This window comes from Rhinopithecus roxellana, chromosome 7, assembly GCF_007565055.1.
Source record: "Rhinopithecus roxellana isolate Shanxi Qingling chromosome 7, ASM756505v1, whole genome shotgun sequence".
Lineage (NCBI taxonomy): Eukaryota > Metazoa > Chordata > Mammalia > Primates > Cercopithecidae > Rhinopithecus > Rhinopithecus roxellana.
Genome location: NC_044555.1, coordinates 10,195,256 through 10,210,641, shown reverse-complemented (window position 1 = coordinate 10,210,641; position 15,386 = coordinate 10,195,256). Strand labels below are relative to the sequence as shown.

The 15,386-nt window shown below is 37.4% G+C and overlaps 1 protein-coding gene across 4 annotated transcripts in view; it reads right to left on the bottom strand.

Annotated features, from left to right (window-relative positions):
- The window catches only part of MTMR8 (myotubularin related protein 8), a 109,080-nt gene that overhangs the window by 43,633 nt on the left and 50,061 nt on the right, over nt 1–15,386 (bottom strand). For all 4 annotated transcript variants that reach the window (XM_030934332.1, XM_030934331.1, XM_030934333.1 and 1 more), the window contains exons 8-12: nt 14,609–14,718; nt 8,219–8,344; nt 7,039–7,088; nt 4,535–4,735; nt 1,757–1,885 (exon numbers count right to left, since the gene is read on the bottom strand). In XM_030934332.1, the coding sequence (XP_030790192.1) occupies nt 1,757–1,885; nt 4,535–4,735; nt 7,039–7,088; nt 8,219–8,344; nt 14,609–14,718 (616 nt within the window). The remainder of the gene's footprint in view (nt 1–1,756; nt 1,886–4,534; nt 4,736–7,038; nt 7,089–8,218; nt 8,345–14,608; nt 14,719–15,386) is intronic.

The following is a 15,386-nucleotide window of genomic DNA, read 5'->3' as shown; positions in this document are numbered from 1 at the left end:
TACAAATATCAACTCAAAATGGATTAAAAACTTAAATGAAAGACTGAAAGCTATGAAACTACTAGAAGAAAACATAGGGAAAACACTTCATAATATTGGACTAGGCAACGATTTTTTGGCTATGACTCTAAAAGCACAGGTAACAAAAGCAAAAGTAGACAAATGGGATTACATCAAACTAAAAAGCTTCTGCTGCACAGTAAAGGAAACAATCAACAAAGTGAAGAGACAACCCACAGAATGGAAGAAAATATTTGCAAACTATCCTTCTAAAAAGGATTAATAAACAGAATATATAAGAAACTCAACTAAATAGCAAAGCAAACAATCTGATTTTAGAATGGGCAAAAGATCTGAATAGACACTTTTCAAAAGAAGACATACAAATGGCCAATAGGTATATGAAAAAAATGCAACATCACCAATCATTATGAAAATGCAAATCAAAACCACAATGAGATATCATTCCACCAAGTTTGAATGGCTATTCACAAAAAGACAAAACATATCAAGTGCTGACAAGGATGTGGAAAAAAGGGAACGCTCACATACTATCAGTGGAAATATAAATTCATACATTCATTATGAAAAACAGTATGGACTTCCTAAAAATATAAAAATAGAACTGCCCTATGATCTATCTGGCAATCCCATTACTGGGTATATAGCCAAAGAAAATGAAGTCATTGTGTCGAAGAGGTATGTGCACTCCCATGTTTATTGCAGCACTATTCACAATAGCCAAGATATGAAATCAACCTAAATGTTCATAAACGGATGGACTGAGAAGGAGAATGTGATATATACACATGAGGAAATATTATTTTAGCAATATAAAAGAAAGAAGAGCTGTCATTCACAGCAACACAGATGAGCTTAGAGAAATTATGTTAAGCGAAATAAGCCGGGCACACAAAGGCAAATACATAATTACTCTATACCCCATATGTAGTACAATTATTGTGTCAGTTAAAATTTAAAATATAATAATAGCAAAAAAAAATACAATGAGCACTCAGATGGAAACAGAAGAAAACATCCGAAACATGAAAAAGGAAATTTGTGAAAAACCTACAGCTAACATCAATACTCAATAGTGAAAGACTGAAAGCTTTCCCCCTAAAATCAGGAACAGGACACAGGTGCCTCTTTTCACTACTTTTACCCAACACTGTACTGGAAGTTCTAGTCAGAGCAATTAGGCAAGGAAATAAAAGACATCCAAATTGCAACTGAATAAATAAAACTCTCTATTCAGAGATGACATGATCTTACATTTACAAAATCCTAAAGAATCCACAAAACGAGCTATTAGAGCTAATAAATATATTAATGTCTGCTTTGCACTCTTTGTGAGTGCTTCAGCCTGCAGAAGTTTTAGAAAAATATAGCAAACATTACCAGCACTCTCCTGGTTTCCTTTATATTTCTTTTCTTTATTGGGTAAGGGACAGAAAAGTAGAAGATACAGAGGAAGAGTAAATGAATCAAACAAATGTTATCTTGACTGGCTGTATTCCTACAAATCAACTATAATTTCCTATCTATTTCCCTAAGCAGGTAACAGCAAAGCCCTGAAAACCAAAAGGAATTGGGCTCTTGTTTTCAGAAGCAGCAAGGTATGGGTGATATGAGGACAGAGTATCCTACTCCATAGCCAGGCTTGTACAGATGGTGGCAGCTATCCAAGGAGAAGCAAGGAAGCTGAAACCCTGGGACCTGCTACAAGAAAGGAGGGAAAAACTTAAGAACTTACTGAATGTTGTAGGGTACAGTACTAGGATTGAGTACCCCATACATAGTGAAGCCTTTATAGAGAGGGTTCCTGAAGTCTGGTTTCCTCTGAACCAAGAAAGGCCACACAGAATGTGTTTTCTCATGGACTCTGTTAGAAAAGAAAAACAAGCCAAAAAAATTAAAAACAGTAAGCAAGTAATCTCAATAGTCCTGTTGAACTGATAAGCAGCAAATTTTACTAACAAGTAACCCAACTCAAGAAAGGAGGACAGGATATGACAGAAGAAAAATAAGTAGATAAAAAGTGTTGATGGAATAACAAATTATCTGGGCTTCAATTTATCCATCTTTAAAATAAATGAGAGGTTAGAAAGAGTTCCATATTGGAGAACAGGAGATTCTAAGTCCAGTCTCTGTGCGGAACAGCTGTGTGATCTTAAGAAAAATCCCGAGTTTTTTCTGGGCCTATTTCCTCACTGTTAAATGTGACCTCTAAGTTATCTTCCAAATCAAGGATTTTATGAACTTCTCTGGTTTTAAAAATTCTGGAATTGTTTTTAAAAGTCTGGTAAGTTAAGAGATAGGTTCTACGGGGTGAATTTCTGGCTCTTCTATTTTTCATTTTACTTAAAGCCAGCTTCTCCTCCCTTCAGAAGGTTTAAGATAGTGAAAGACAATTGGAAATTTATACTGGAACATGTTCATGAGTTATCCCAGATGGGCAACTAAAGACTATGGCATTTATATTACAGAACTGATTCTTATACTTTAGTTGAGACCATGGGGAGCCTGCTTAACCAGTAAGCAAGTCCCCTAGTTAACACCTCAAAATACATGAGATCCACTGGTTCCCAAAGAGAGCTGCTGTATAACATTCATGAGAAGGTCATTTGTACACACACCATGTCAAAGTAAGCTAAAAGGAGAAATGAAGAGTGATATAAGCAGTAAGACCTAAAATTGTGGTCTTGTAACTTTTACAATTGTCAGAGCATTCCAGTGAGGCCAAAGGCTCTGTATATCCATCTTTCTCATTTGCTGTTGGTTTATAACAGAAAAAAAATATTGCGTTGGTAAAGTAACTAATTTGTTGAGTATTTACTATATGTTCAAACACTGTTCCAAACTCTTTACCTAAAATACCTCCTTAAATTTTCCCAATAAAACCTTTTGAGATATTTTAGCCCAAAATTACTGAGAAAATGAGACTAAATATTATTTTGCTCAAGGTCACATAGCTAGAAGGTAACAGAGCCAAAGTTTGAACCCAAGTCTGCCTGATTCTAAAGCCCATGCTTTTCCGTTCATGAATGTATGACACTTCTGCTTATTTTAAGTAATCACTATTTTAAAATATGTTAAAATGTTCAACTGTTATGTTTTTTAAATGGATATCCAGATTTGTGTGAAAAATACCACATATATTGACTTGATTTTAAGAGAAGGAAAAAGATTATGGAAAAGATTCTCGGTTTTAATGCATAGGTAAACAAAGACAGAATGAATATCTTAAAAGAATTTGGGGAGAAAGTGACAAAGGTCTAGTTGTAAAGAGAGAGAGAGAGAGAGAAACATGCATGGCATCAAGAGAGAAACTACCAAATAAATACAAATGTTGAAACAGAAAGACTTGTCATTGTTCTCTATGTTGACAGGAAAACCAAATCACAGAGAAGTAATGTCATCCTGGCTATGCTATAAAGGGCCCTGTGGGTTGGGCTAACTACTAACTCAGCCAACAGCTGTGAAATAGGAGTGAGTTGTGAAACAGCTACTTTTCTATTTCTTTTTCTCTGTCTCTAAAATAATGAAGATACTGTTCATAGGAGCTCTATCTCGTCAATTTCAAAAAGTACTTATGTCTCATATATTGCCAAGATGTTAGTTTAAGAGAGGGGTGCAAACTCAACTGCCTACTAGAACTAGGCAGATAACATTAGAAATGGGCTAAGAATAAACTATAGAGAATGGTAAGAACTGCAGTCAACAAGAGTGAGTTTGCCTCATCCAAATGGAACAGCTACTATTCACCTCTAGCTGATTATTATCATGAGAAAATACAGTCTAGTGTTGTCAAAGCTCCTGATTTTTCAGAATATTTATAAAAAACATTCTAAAATAACTGGATTTTAATGTGAAATCTACTGATATTTAAATGTTAGCAACTAGGCATAAGAATGACACAATGGACTTCGGGAACTCAGGGGGAAAGGGTAGGAAGCGGGTGAGGGATAAAAGACTACAAATTGGGTTCAGTGTATACTGCTCAGGAGATGGGTGAACCAAAGTCTCACAAGTCACCCCTAAAGAACTTATTCATGTAACCAAATACCACCTGTTCCCCAAAAACCTATGGAAATAAACAAAAATGTTGGCAACTAATTAGGAGTTTTAAAAAATACTCCACATACTAAACAAACCATGCCTGTTGGGTTCAGCCTACGAGCTGCTAGTTTGTGATCTCTGATATGAGTGAGAAAGGACTGTAGATAATGACTACTTGTACCTGCACAGCAATTAATTATTTGCAAAGGCCTTGTACATCCATTATTTTATTGGATCCTCATGATTGCTCTAAAAAGTAGGCATTATTATCCCTATTTTACAGATGAGAAATCTCAGGGTTCTGAGAGATCTCTGTGCAAACACTGAGTGCTTTATGCTTCAAAAGTTCTTTTTATTATTGTTATCTCCTCCCCTTTCTTGACTGCTATGTCAAATTCAGGGTGGTAGGTACATTCTTTTTGCACTGACCCCCTTTCTCCCTGTTCAGTGTCTTCTCACAAAGTAAATTCACCTTAGATCTTCCCGATCCTTCTGGCAGTTACCAAGGAAGTTTCCAAACTGGCAGGAGAAAACATGGTCATGAATCTCTAGCAGGAAGTTTTCATTAAACTCAAAGGCACAGGGAAACTGTTCCATTAATTGCCAGATACAGTCTAGGAACTGGGTGAAGATAGGGGACACTTCTTTAGAGTCCCCATCGAGGTGGCCACACCTGAGAGATGCAAATAAAGGTAAAGGAAGACACTAGTTAGCATTAAGGATTACACTGTTGGGAATAGGCTGTAAGAGGGTCATCTTTTGTCTCTGTTGGCAGTGGCAACGAAACACCTCATACCAAAATGCCAGCCAGAATTTCAAAGCTAGTTAATCCCAGCAGACTTCTTAGCTGCTGGTGTCCTTCACTGTCATCCATACTCTAAACCCTTTGGTCATCTAGTCTATTTTTTTATACACCCTCTTTCCAATAGAACTTTCTGCAATGATGGAAAATTTATACAGTTGTGTTGTCCAATATAGCAGCCACTAACTGTTAAGCACTTGAAATGTGGATACTGTGACTGAGGAACTGAATTTTTAATTGTATTTAATTTTAATTAATTTAATTTAAATAGCTACATTTAGTTCTATGTGAGCAATGACCACATCTATATTGTTTACTGCATAGTGTCTGGCACAAAATTGGTATTTAAGAAACATTTATTAAAGTACATGAATGAAACCTCATCCCAGAACTGTTTAATGTTTTCTCCCATCTTCTGGTGAGTTCTACTTCCTGAATACTCTTGTATCTATCCCATTGCTTCTGTCTTTTTTCAGGCCCTCATCAATTCTGGTAGCCTACTAATTCAGCCCCTTGCCACCAATTTCAATCTTCTACATGCTGTCAGAGGGATATTTGTAAAATATAGATCTAAACATCATTTCACTGCCTTGTCCAAAGTCCTCCAATATAGCTTTACTATGTATACAAAACACTCAAATGTTTTCGCTTTTTTTTTAAAAAAAAAAAAAAAAAAAAAAAAACAGGGCTCTGAATGATCTTCTCCTCACTGGCTCCGCTTCCCTGGCCTCATTTCCTCTATTCTCCCTACACACCCTTTGACCCAGTCACACTGAATTGCTTGCAGCTCCTCAAACACATAATCTTGTTTAATGGCTTTATGGTTTAAAACACATCAGTAGCTAGAATGCTTTCTCCCTTTCTAAATAACATCTACTCATACTTTAAATCTCAGTTAAAATGTCAGCTATTATAGGAAGCCTTCTTTGCCCCAGAATGGGTAAACTTCCTTAGTTTATGTTTTCCTCTGTCTTAAGCACTTATCATACTACACTGTCATCACTGATTTTTCTTTTCTTTCAAAGAAGAGATAGGGACTATATCTGATTCAACTCCGTCTTCTCAATACCTAACATAATGACTGGTCCAAAGTTTGTGGGTGAAGGAAGAATAAATACATGGACCCAAATGGCTAGAGAGTGGCAACCAAATGAAATAAAATGAACACATATCAATGGGGGAAAATAAGACCTGAATTATAATCCTGGGGTAAAACTCAATTTTTTTTTTTTTTTTTTGAGATGGAGTTTTGCTCTTGTCACCCAGGCTGGAGTGCAATGGTGTGGCCTTGACTCACTGCAACCTCCACCTCCCAGGTTCAAGCAGTTCTCCTACCTCGGCCTCCCAAGGAGTTGGGATTGCAGGCACTCGCCACCATGTCTGGCTAATTTTTGTTTTTTTAGTAGAGAAGGGGTTTCAGTATGTTGGCCAGGCTGGTCTCAAACTCCTGACCTCAGGCGATTCACCTGCCTTGGCCTCCCAAAGTGCTAGGATTACAGGCATGAGCCACTGAGCCCAGTCAAATCTCAAATTTTATTTGCCTTTGGAATCAGCTTAGTGTCTGATATAATATACAGCACATTGTTAGGCATTTGACAAATATTTATCGATTGTTCTGATAACACAGGTAAAGCCTTAGTGAAGCAGTTTGGTTTATGGCAGACAACAGATAAATATAAGCCCTTATCCTCACCCCTTAAAAAAGAACAAATCTGCACCTTTTATCTTTCAAAAGGTGCACCTTTTAAGGTGCATTATCTTGATATTAGTCCCTCTGAATGACCTCCTCATTCCCTTGTTCTTCCTATTACATTTCTTCTCATTTCCAAAAATTCATCCTTAAATGCTGTGTACTCCTGGAAGCCTACCCTGACCTCTTCGTGCAATGTTAAGCACTTTTCCTTCTATAGCCTGTGATGCCTTGTTCTTCCTTGAAATATTTAACAATTTGATATAATTACTTGTCCTCCTTAAAAACAGGGATAATATTCTGGTTACTTTTGTCACCTTAGTGCCCTAGCATAGTATCTAGAATACTTGTTTCTTGATGAAAAGAGATTTATGCAATGTTCAACTTCCTCTTCCTTCCTTTACATGTACACACTGAGGTTTTGACATACTTCACCCTAATGAACTATCCTCAGCCCCTTCCTTCAAAATGAGTATAGTTTTACCTTTGGGAAAACTTATGGCCCATGGATATCCATTCCTTCTCTATCAAGATCTTCATTTTATACAAAAGAAAGAGTTTGCATTAGGAAAATCATAAAATGAATTAATTATACACACAAGAATGTCAAAACACTTTGCTGAAATGGTTGAACTGATCATAAAATAGTTAATTTCCTAAATGATAACTAAGTAAGTAACTCAGATTTCATTCACAGGCCTATACAGGGTGCCTTCAAATTTCAGATGTTCTCAGACATATCCAGAGTCAAATTTCCTTTGGCTTTCACATGATGTGTGACAAGCCACTGAGCCATAACTAAATGCAATCCTGACAAGCATGATATTAAACTCAAACTTTGAAAAACAGAAATCCAAAGGCAGCTCTTAGCTTTATACCAGTAACAAAACCATTTTTAACCATTAAAAAAAAATTTCCAGCCAGGCATGGTGGCTTACACCTGTAATCCCAGCATTCTGGGAGGCTGAGGAGGGCAGATCACATGAGGCCAGGAGTTTGAGACCAGCCTGGCCAATGTGGCGAAACCCAGTCACTACTAAAAATACAAAAATTAGCCGAGCTTGGTGGTGTACATCTGTAATCCCAGCTACTTGGGAGGCTGTGGCACAAGAATCACTTGAACCCAGGAGGCGGAGGTTACAGTGAGCCAATATCGCACCACTGCACTCCAGCCTGGGTGACAGAGCAAGACTCCATCTCAAAAAAAAAGAAAAAGAAAAAGCTTCCCAAAGAAATGAGAATAAACCACTATGGTGAGTTCTGTTTCTTAGAAAGATCAACTAAGAGGCCTTAGATTCAGCACTAGAAAACAATCATGAGTCTGACATTCGAACAGCTGACATGTTAAAGATGATGAGCCCCTTGGACAGTCTATTTAACAGTCATCCATTAAGTTTTGCAAACTTTTTGAGCTTTTCCTACTCTGTACAGTAGTCTATTACATATAACTTATGTTCTGATAGGTAAGAAGTATGTTGAACATACAAAAGAAAGTATACAGATAGTACACACCTAAATTTAATGAAAAGAAGCTAAATTGAAAAAGCTATTTTTGTAGACTTAGAGTTAATTCTGGCAAAAAAAAAAAGTTGTTTGAGAGTTAATTTTATATTGTCGCAATCTGTCTCTTACACAAAGCAAAATACAGTAGTGTGCTCTCTTACCATGAGTCCTCTGAATGTCCTATAAAATGGATCTAGGAGGATGCTAGCCACCGAGCAGACTTGTGCTGTGCGGTCCCACCCATCAGAACAATGGACTAAGACACTGGCCTTTTCTACCTTCACTGCCTGTGAAGACAAGAGGCAAAAAAAGTACCATAAGCAACCCTTGCATAGCTTCTTGGGTTAAAGAGCTGCCAAATACAGTCCCTAAATCACAGAGAATCTGGTTTATGGGCTACATTAATTTTTTCTCATAATGTTAGCATTTTCTATGGGGAATGAAAAGGAAAACAATGGAGTGCAAGAGAAGGACAGCTTAACAAATAGGAAGAAAATATCAAAACTAACCCATAATGCAGGGCAAAAAGAAAAAGGGGATTTCTAAATTCACTAAGCTTCTGAAGAAACCAAGGATCAATTCTCAGAGGAATAGGTGAACTGGAGGAAGAATTCACACTCAAAAACACAGACAGCTCTGCATTCTTGTCCCAGATCTGACAACAATCTCCTCTAGCTGTTTTAGTCTTACTAACACAAATGCTTTCAACATAAGATGGAGGTGCTCGCCTGTCTTAGGTCACTTTAATAAGCGATTATATACATACAATCAGAATGATGTAAAAATCTGGGCAGTTATTCAACCTGGGAAATTTTGGCAATGGTACATATTGACCATTCACTTATTCATTCTAACAATTTTGCGCCTCTATGTGCCAGGTATTAGAAATACAAAAATAAGACTCAGTTTCTGCTTTCAAGGAACCCACAAACTAGTCAGGGTGACCGAAGATAAATAAATAATTAAAATACAATGGAAAAACTACTGGTAATATACAGTAATGTGTAGTAACAACATTCTTTTGCAGCAGCCAGGGAAGCTCGACCCTTGAACAAAGAGTAGGATTTCCTTAGGTGAAGAAGGACATTAATTCACTCATTCATTCATCCATACACCTAGCCAATAATTGAGTGACTGTACAAGAGGCACTATGATGTGCACTGGGAATACAAAAGAGACAAACACTTACATGCATGGCTGCAAACCAATGAAAAATAAAAGGTAAAAATCCATGCCAGGTATAACAAAGGCACAAAAGATAACCAGGGAGGAGGAGACAACTAAGGTGGGTCTGGAAAGATGAATAGGAATTTATCAGATGGACCAGGAGGAAAGGACATTTCAGGCTGGAGAATGATGTAACAGAGTGTACACTGCAAGGAGGCATGACATAGAGGAAGAACACTTAATGGCTCAGGCTAAGCTGGAAGTGAGAGAACAAGGAGTGATAGAGCTGGCTAGGAGGACAAGGGTCAGACAAATCAGGTATACATTTTATCTGATGGCAATAGGGAGTTGATAGCAGAGGAGTGCCATGATCAGATGTACATCGTTGAAAGATCCCTGTGGTGGCAGTAAGGAGAATGGATTGAGAGGACATGAGTTTGGATACAGGAAGACCAGTTAGGGAGCTACTAAAATCGTGAAAGTCCATATAGGCCTGAGGTAAGGTAGTAGCAGTGGAGCTGAAAAACAGAAGAGGGATTTTAATTATGAACATTTTAACAGGACAGAGTGAGAGACTAGACATGGGATGAAAGAGAAGGAAAAGTTAAAGATAACTCTGAAATGTGTGGTTTAGCAACCAGGTGGATGGTAGTGCCATTAGACTAAATAATGAACACAAAAGAAAGTTTTAGGTAGTAGTGGGGGTATGTAAGATTTCTGTTTTGACCATGGTGAGTTTGAGGTAGTTCAGGGACATCTAATGGAAAGTCCAGTGGGACAATTGGATATGCGGGTTTAAAGGTCAGGAGAGGAAAGATCTGAGTCAGAGTATAGATTTCACCATTATGTGAATAGAGACAGTAGTATACACTGTGTGCATAGTTGACGCTGTCCAGGCAGAGACCAAATGTGACAAAAGAAAAGACCTTAAAAAGCAGTGACCCTTAAAGGGCATGTAGAGGAAGGAGGATTATCATAAGAGTCAGCCTGTTCAAAAAAGCCCAAAAGGTAAAAAAAAAAAAAAAAAAAAAAAAAAAAAAAAAAGGAGCTAGAAGGGAGTAGTTGGATAAAAGTCAGGACTATAAAAAGGGTTCAAAGTGAAAAGGAGTGAACAGTGCCAAATGCAACAGGAAGGTCAAAATAGAGTGAAGACTAACAAGTGACTCGTAGATACGACAAATCAAAGGTCATAAGACCTCTGGAAGAGCAATATATGAAAATTGGATCACAGTGGGCTGAAAGGTGAAGGGAGATGAAGTACTAATAGGAAAGACTGACTACTTTTCAGAAGGTTATAACCAAGAGGAAAGAGGGCAATAGCTAGAAGACTGAAAAAGTACTTTTTCTTTAGGAATGAGAAACCATTTGAGCATACTACTGAGGGAAGAAGACAGTCGAAAAGAATAGGTTGAAAATGTAAGACAAAGAGGGTTTAACCGATAGAGTTGGTTCCTTAAAGTAGGAAGAGATGGAATTTCAAATATAGGTAGAGTGAGTATCCTTACACAGAAGATGGGGCACCATGTCCTCTGAGATAGCGAAGAATTTGGTAAGGATAATAGTGAGAAGACGTATTATATACATTTTTCCATGAAGGACATGTTTCAATATGGGCTTATAGAGGGGGAGTTACCATGATGTAGCCAGTTTGAAAGCAAGGTACAAGGAATATCTGCTTGGTGAAACAGGACTGGGAGCCAACCAAATACACATAAAATAACTGTTCCGTGGCCCTGCAACTACAGGACCTCAGCTAAGATTATCAGGCATAAACCTGTGAGAGTACCAACTAACATATCTATGGGATATATTTATTTGCAGCAATGCTTAGAGGTCAGGGTGTAAGAGCAGAGAATGACAGTGGCTAGCAGGGCAAGTAGAGTAGAAGGATAAGAGACAAGGTAGAATGAATGAAGTGCTATACTACCTGGTCTTGGTATACAGGGAAGAAAAAAGAAGTTTGGAAAAAGAAGAGTTAAAAGTGCAGAGGTTTCCATGAGATAGAAGAACTATGCTAGCTGGATTAAGGATGTGAAAGCTGGAATTACAAAAAGTACAAAGAACTATAAGTGCAGAATGTTTGATAAATTATACATTGACATTCAAATCTCTTCAGATGATGGGAAGAACCAGGATGGAAAAGAAGGTGGCAAGGCTGTTCCCAACATCCTTTAATGGAGGGGGAAGAGTAACTAGGAGGTGTAGAGGGTGGTATAGCCAAATGAAATAGATCTGAAAGGAGGAGGGGCTTTTGTAAGGAGCAAGGAGAATAGCTTGGTCATGTGGTTCATATGATGCGGGACAATGAATAATCTTTGTAATGGGGTACAAGAAAAAATGGTATTCCTAGAAAGGTAGTCAGGTTGCAGGTAAAAAAGGAGTTAGAGAGATCTGGAAAAAAGTTTTTCAACCTTTTTGACTTCTCAATTAAGCAGACACCTCAGGTAGTAGCAGAGCATGATGGCAGCAACCACGTTCTTTGTTTAGGGCTCCAAACGGAGTCAAAAGTCACTGGTGGACAGAAAAAGATGCTGGATTTCACTAATGATTAAAGAAATACAAATTAAAACACAATATAAAATTTATCACCTATCACATTGGCAAAGATCAAAAAGATTGATGATAACCATTGCTGCCAAAATGGAAAAATAGGCACTGTTGATAGGAATGGAAACTGGTATTATCTACTTGGAGGGCAATTCGGCCACATCTGTTAAAATTTGAAACATTCATACTCTTTGACTCAGAAAATCCACTTCTATAAAGATACATGTTTAAGAATATTTGATGCAGCAATATCTGCATTAGCGAAAAATTAGGAACAACTAAATTCTCCATCAACAGGGGACTATGGTAAATTACCACAATGGAATATAACATAGTTGCTGAAAAGAATGACGTAGTACTGACTGAACTGTCCTAACAAATGCTCATTAAATAGTATAAGTATAAAAGGCCAATTAAAGAACAGTATGGGACGGGTATGGTAGCTCACACCTGTCATCCCAGCACTTTGGGAGGCCGAGGCTGGTGGATCACCTGAGGTCAGGAGTTCAAGACCAGCCTGGCCAACATGGCAAAACCCCGTTCCTGCTAAAAATACAAAAATTAGTCAGGCGTGGTGGCATGCTCCTGTGATCTCAGCTACTCAGGAGGCTGAGGCAGAAGAATCCCTTGAACCCGGTAGATGGAGGTTGCAGTGAACCGAGATCAAACCACTGCACTCCAGCCCGGGCAACAAGAGCAAAACTCTGTCTCAAAAAAAAAAAAACAAAAACAAAAACAAAACAAAACAAAAAAACCCAGTATGCACAGTATGAGCTCATTTCACAAAGTATTAATATGTGTAACTCTATACGTTGAAAAATCCTACAACAGCACTGTCTAATATGGTAGTCACTAGCCACCCATATGTACTTAAATTTGAATTTGTTAAAACTAAATAAAGTCATAAATTCAGTTCCTCAGTCTCACTAGCCACATTTTAAGTGCTCAATTTCCACATGTAGTGGTACTGTATTAGACAGTACAGATAGAGAATATTTCCATCATCACAAAAAATTCAAATGGACAGTGCTGATCAAGGGACATAAACATTAAACTACTATCAGTGATGTGTGTGCACTGTGGGACAAACTATGGGGAATGTTTACATTTTATGTTATATACTTCTGAAGTGTTTACTTCTTTGATAATATACATGTACTGCTTTTGTAATGAGAAAACAAGTAAATATAATAAACATTTTAAAAAGAGAGAGAAAAAGAAGTAACATAGTATGTTAGAGAATAGCAAGAGGTCCACTACAGCCAAGTTGGGGCGACATTGTGAAAGACTCTGAATGTCAAGCTTATGAGGTCTTATTGGCAATAGAATTGATAACCAATGGAGGATTTTGAGTTTAAAGTGACATGATCAGACATGTTCAAGAAAAATAACTAAAGAGTAACTACTAGAGACAAGTAAAGCACTTAAGAGGTTATTACACTGTGGGCAATGTGTTGTGGCTATCTTAACTAGAGAAGTAGCAGTGGAGACTGGGAAGAAAGGACAGATTTGAGAAACACTTTTGAAGCAGAACGCATGGGACTTGGCAATAGCCAGATGGAGGAGAAGAGGTAGAGAATTCAAGGCTGACTGAGGTTCTCAAGCTTGGGATACTGGATAGGTGGTAATAGAGACAGAGAACACAGAAACACTGTGCAATCCAAGCCTATCTTTTTGGTTCACTCATTTTAATTCAACCAATATTTATAAGGCTGTACTGTCTATCAGATCTCCCTCTTATCCATCCTCACTCTCTTTGGTCTAATAAACTTGGTTTCAGAAAGGGACTATAGATATATGGATGTAGAATCTATGAAAAAGGAACAGAACAAAGAATAGTTAGAATAGTGCGCTTGAAACAACTGACAGGGTCACATAGTGAACATCAATAACAATGAAAAGTGCAGGCAACAGGACTAGGAAAGCAAAAAGCATTAGGGCTTGGATATTTAAGGCAGTTAATTATATACAATCTTCAAACCTTTTAAGCCAGAAGCTATATATAACATTGCCTTCAACTGAGAAAATTATAGCAGATGGATAAAAAGTCATTATCTCCTTTACTTTTACCAAATAATGGGGGTGGGATGAAGAGGGAGAGTTCTCATGTAGAAATACATAAAAACAAAATGTCAAAATGAGAAAATATACACTGAATTTTATTTTTGTTTTTTGTAAGAAAACAAACCACTTAACAAAGGCTACAGAGCCCAGGGTCCTAGAGATCAGAAAATAAATGAGTCAGCATAAACACAGGGTGACAAAGCCTACCTAGACTGCATTTGGAGGCAGATCTATACAAAGACGTTTAAAAAAATAGGTCTTTGTACTCAGAGTTCTGAAAACTCATAGATATGTAAGCTCTGCATTCATTTCACACACACTCTTGTACTTAATACCTTAGTATCAACACAAAAATATATCACAGAATAACTGAGCCAGAGATCAATTATTATCACTTATCGATTAGAGATCACCTAAGAGTTTTTAATGTGAAGTCCAGGGTTCTGTGGACCCTCTGAAATTGAGGTTCATTTTCTGTATGTACCATCATATGTTCATTTTTCCAGTTGGGGAGAGGGTTAATAATATTCCCAAAGAATTCTCTGGCCGCCTGAAAGTTACATCATTAGATTTTAGTTCAACCACTTTGTTTAAAGATGGAGACACTGAGACCCAGAGAAGAAAAGAGACTTGCCCAAGGGCACACAGTGAATTAGTGGCAGAGCTGAATCTAGAAACTAGATTTTCTTTTCAATATTCTTTCCATGGCACACTACTACTTCAACATATCCCATAATTAAAGTCAGTGCAATTTTAAAAGTCCTGATTATTACCTTTGTAATGAAAATTCCAGCATCCATAATAGCTTTAATGTGTCTTAACCACCCTGAGCTCTCCAGGCCGTTAAGAAATTCACTCATTGTTGGAGTTTCCAATTCACAAACTAAGGTAGAAAAGGAAGCAGAGATTGAAATTCACGATCAACTCGATTTATTCATTAAGAAAGGGGAGAAAGTGGATCTCCATATCGTAAATGAGGAAGCTGAGGCAGAAAGGTTAAATGATTAGTTAGAAACCACATTTCTAATTAAATGATTAGTTAGAAATTAAATTATTAGTTAGAAACCTGATTTCTAATTAAATGATTAGTTTCTAATTAAATGATTAATTAAATGATTAGTTTAGATTTCTAATTAAATGATTAGTTAGAAACCTAATTAGTCAGGGACAGAACTAGGTCTAAAGCCTACCAGATCTCTTAGCCTGGGCCCCTGCTTTATTATGCTGTAGAACCCACTCTTAAGCCCTTAGAAATCTCTCAAGAAGAGAGCCAGAAGACTGAATTAGCATCTACAGGAAAACACACCTCCCCTGATTAGAAAACATATTTGATCCCTATCCTAATCCCACCCACTTATACTAACTCTGAAGGCCCTCAGCATCTGTCTCTACTCCCACACCCCCATCTACTCCCTGTAGCCCTGTTCTGTCAACACGTTGAAAAAAAAATTACCAGTTAATTTTTATGCACTCTGCAATAATTATCCAGCAGAGGGAAATCTTTTGCCTTAAAAATCTGTAAAACAAAGTCCTCTTCCATAACATATTCTG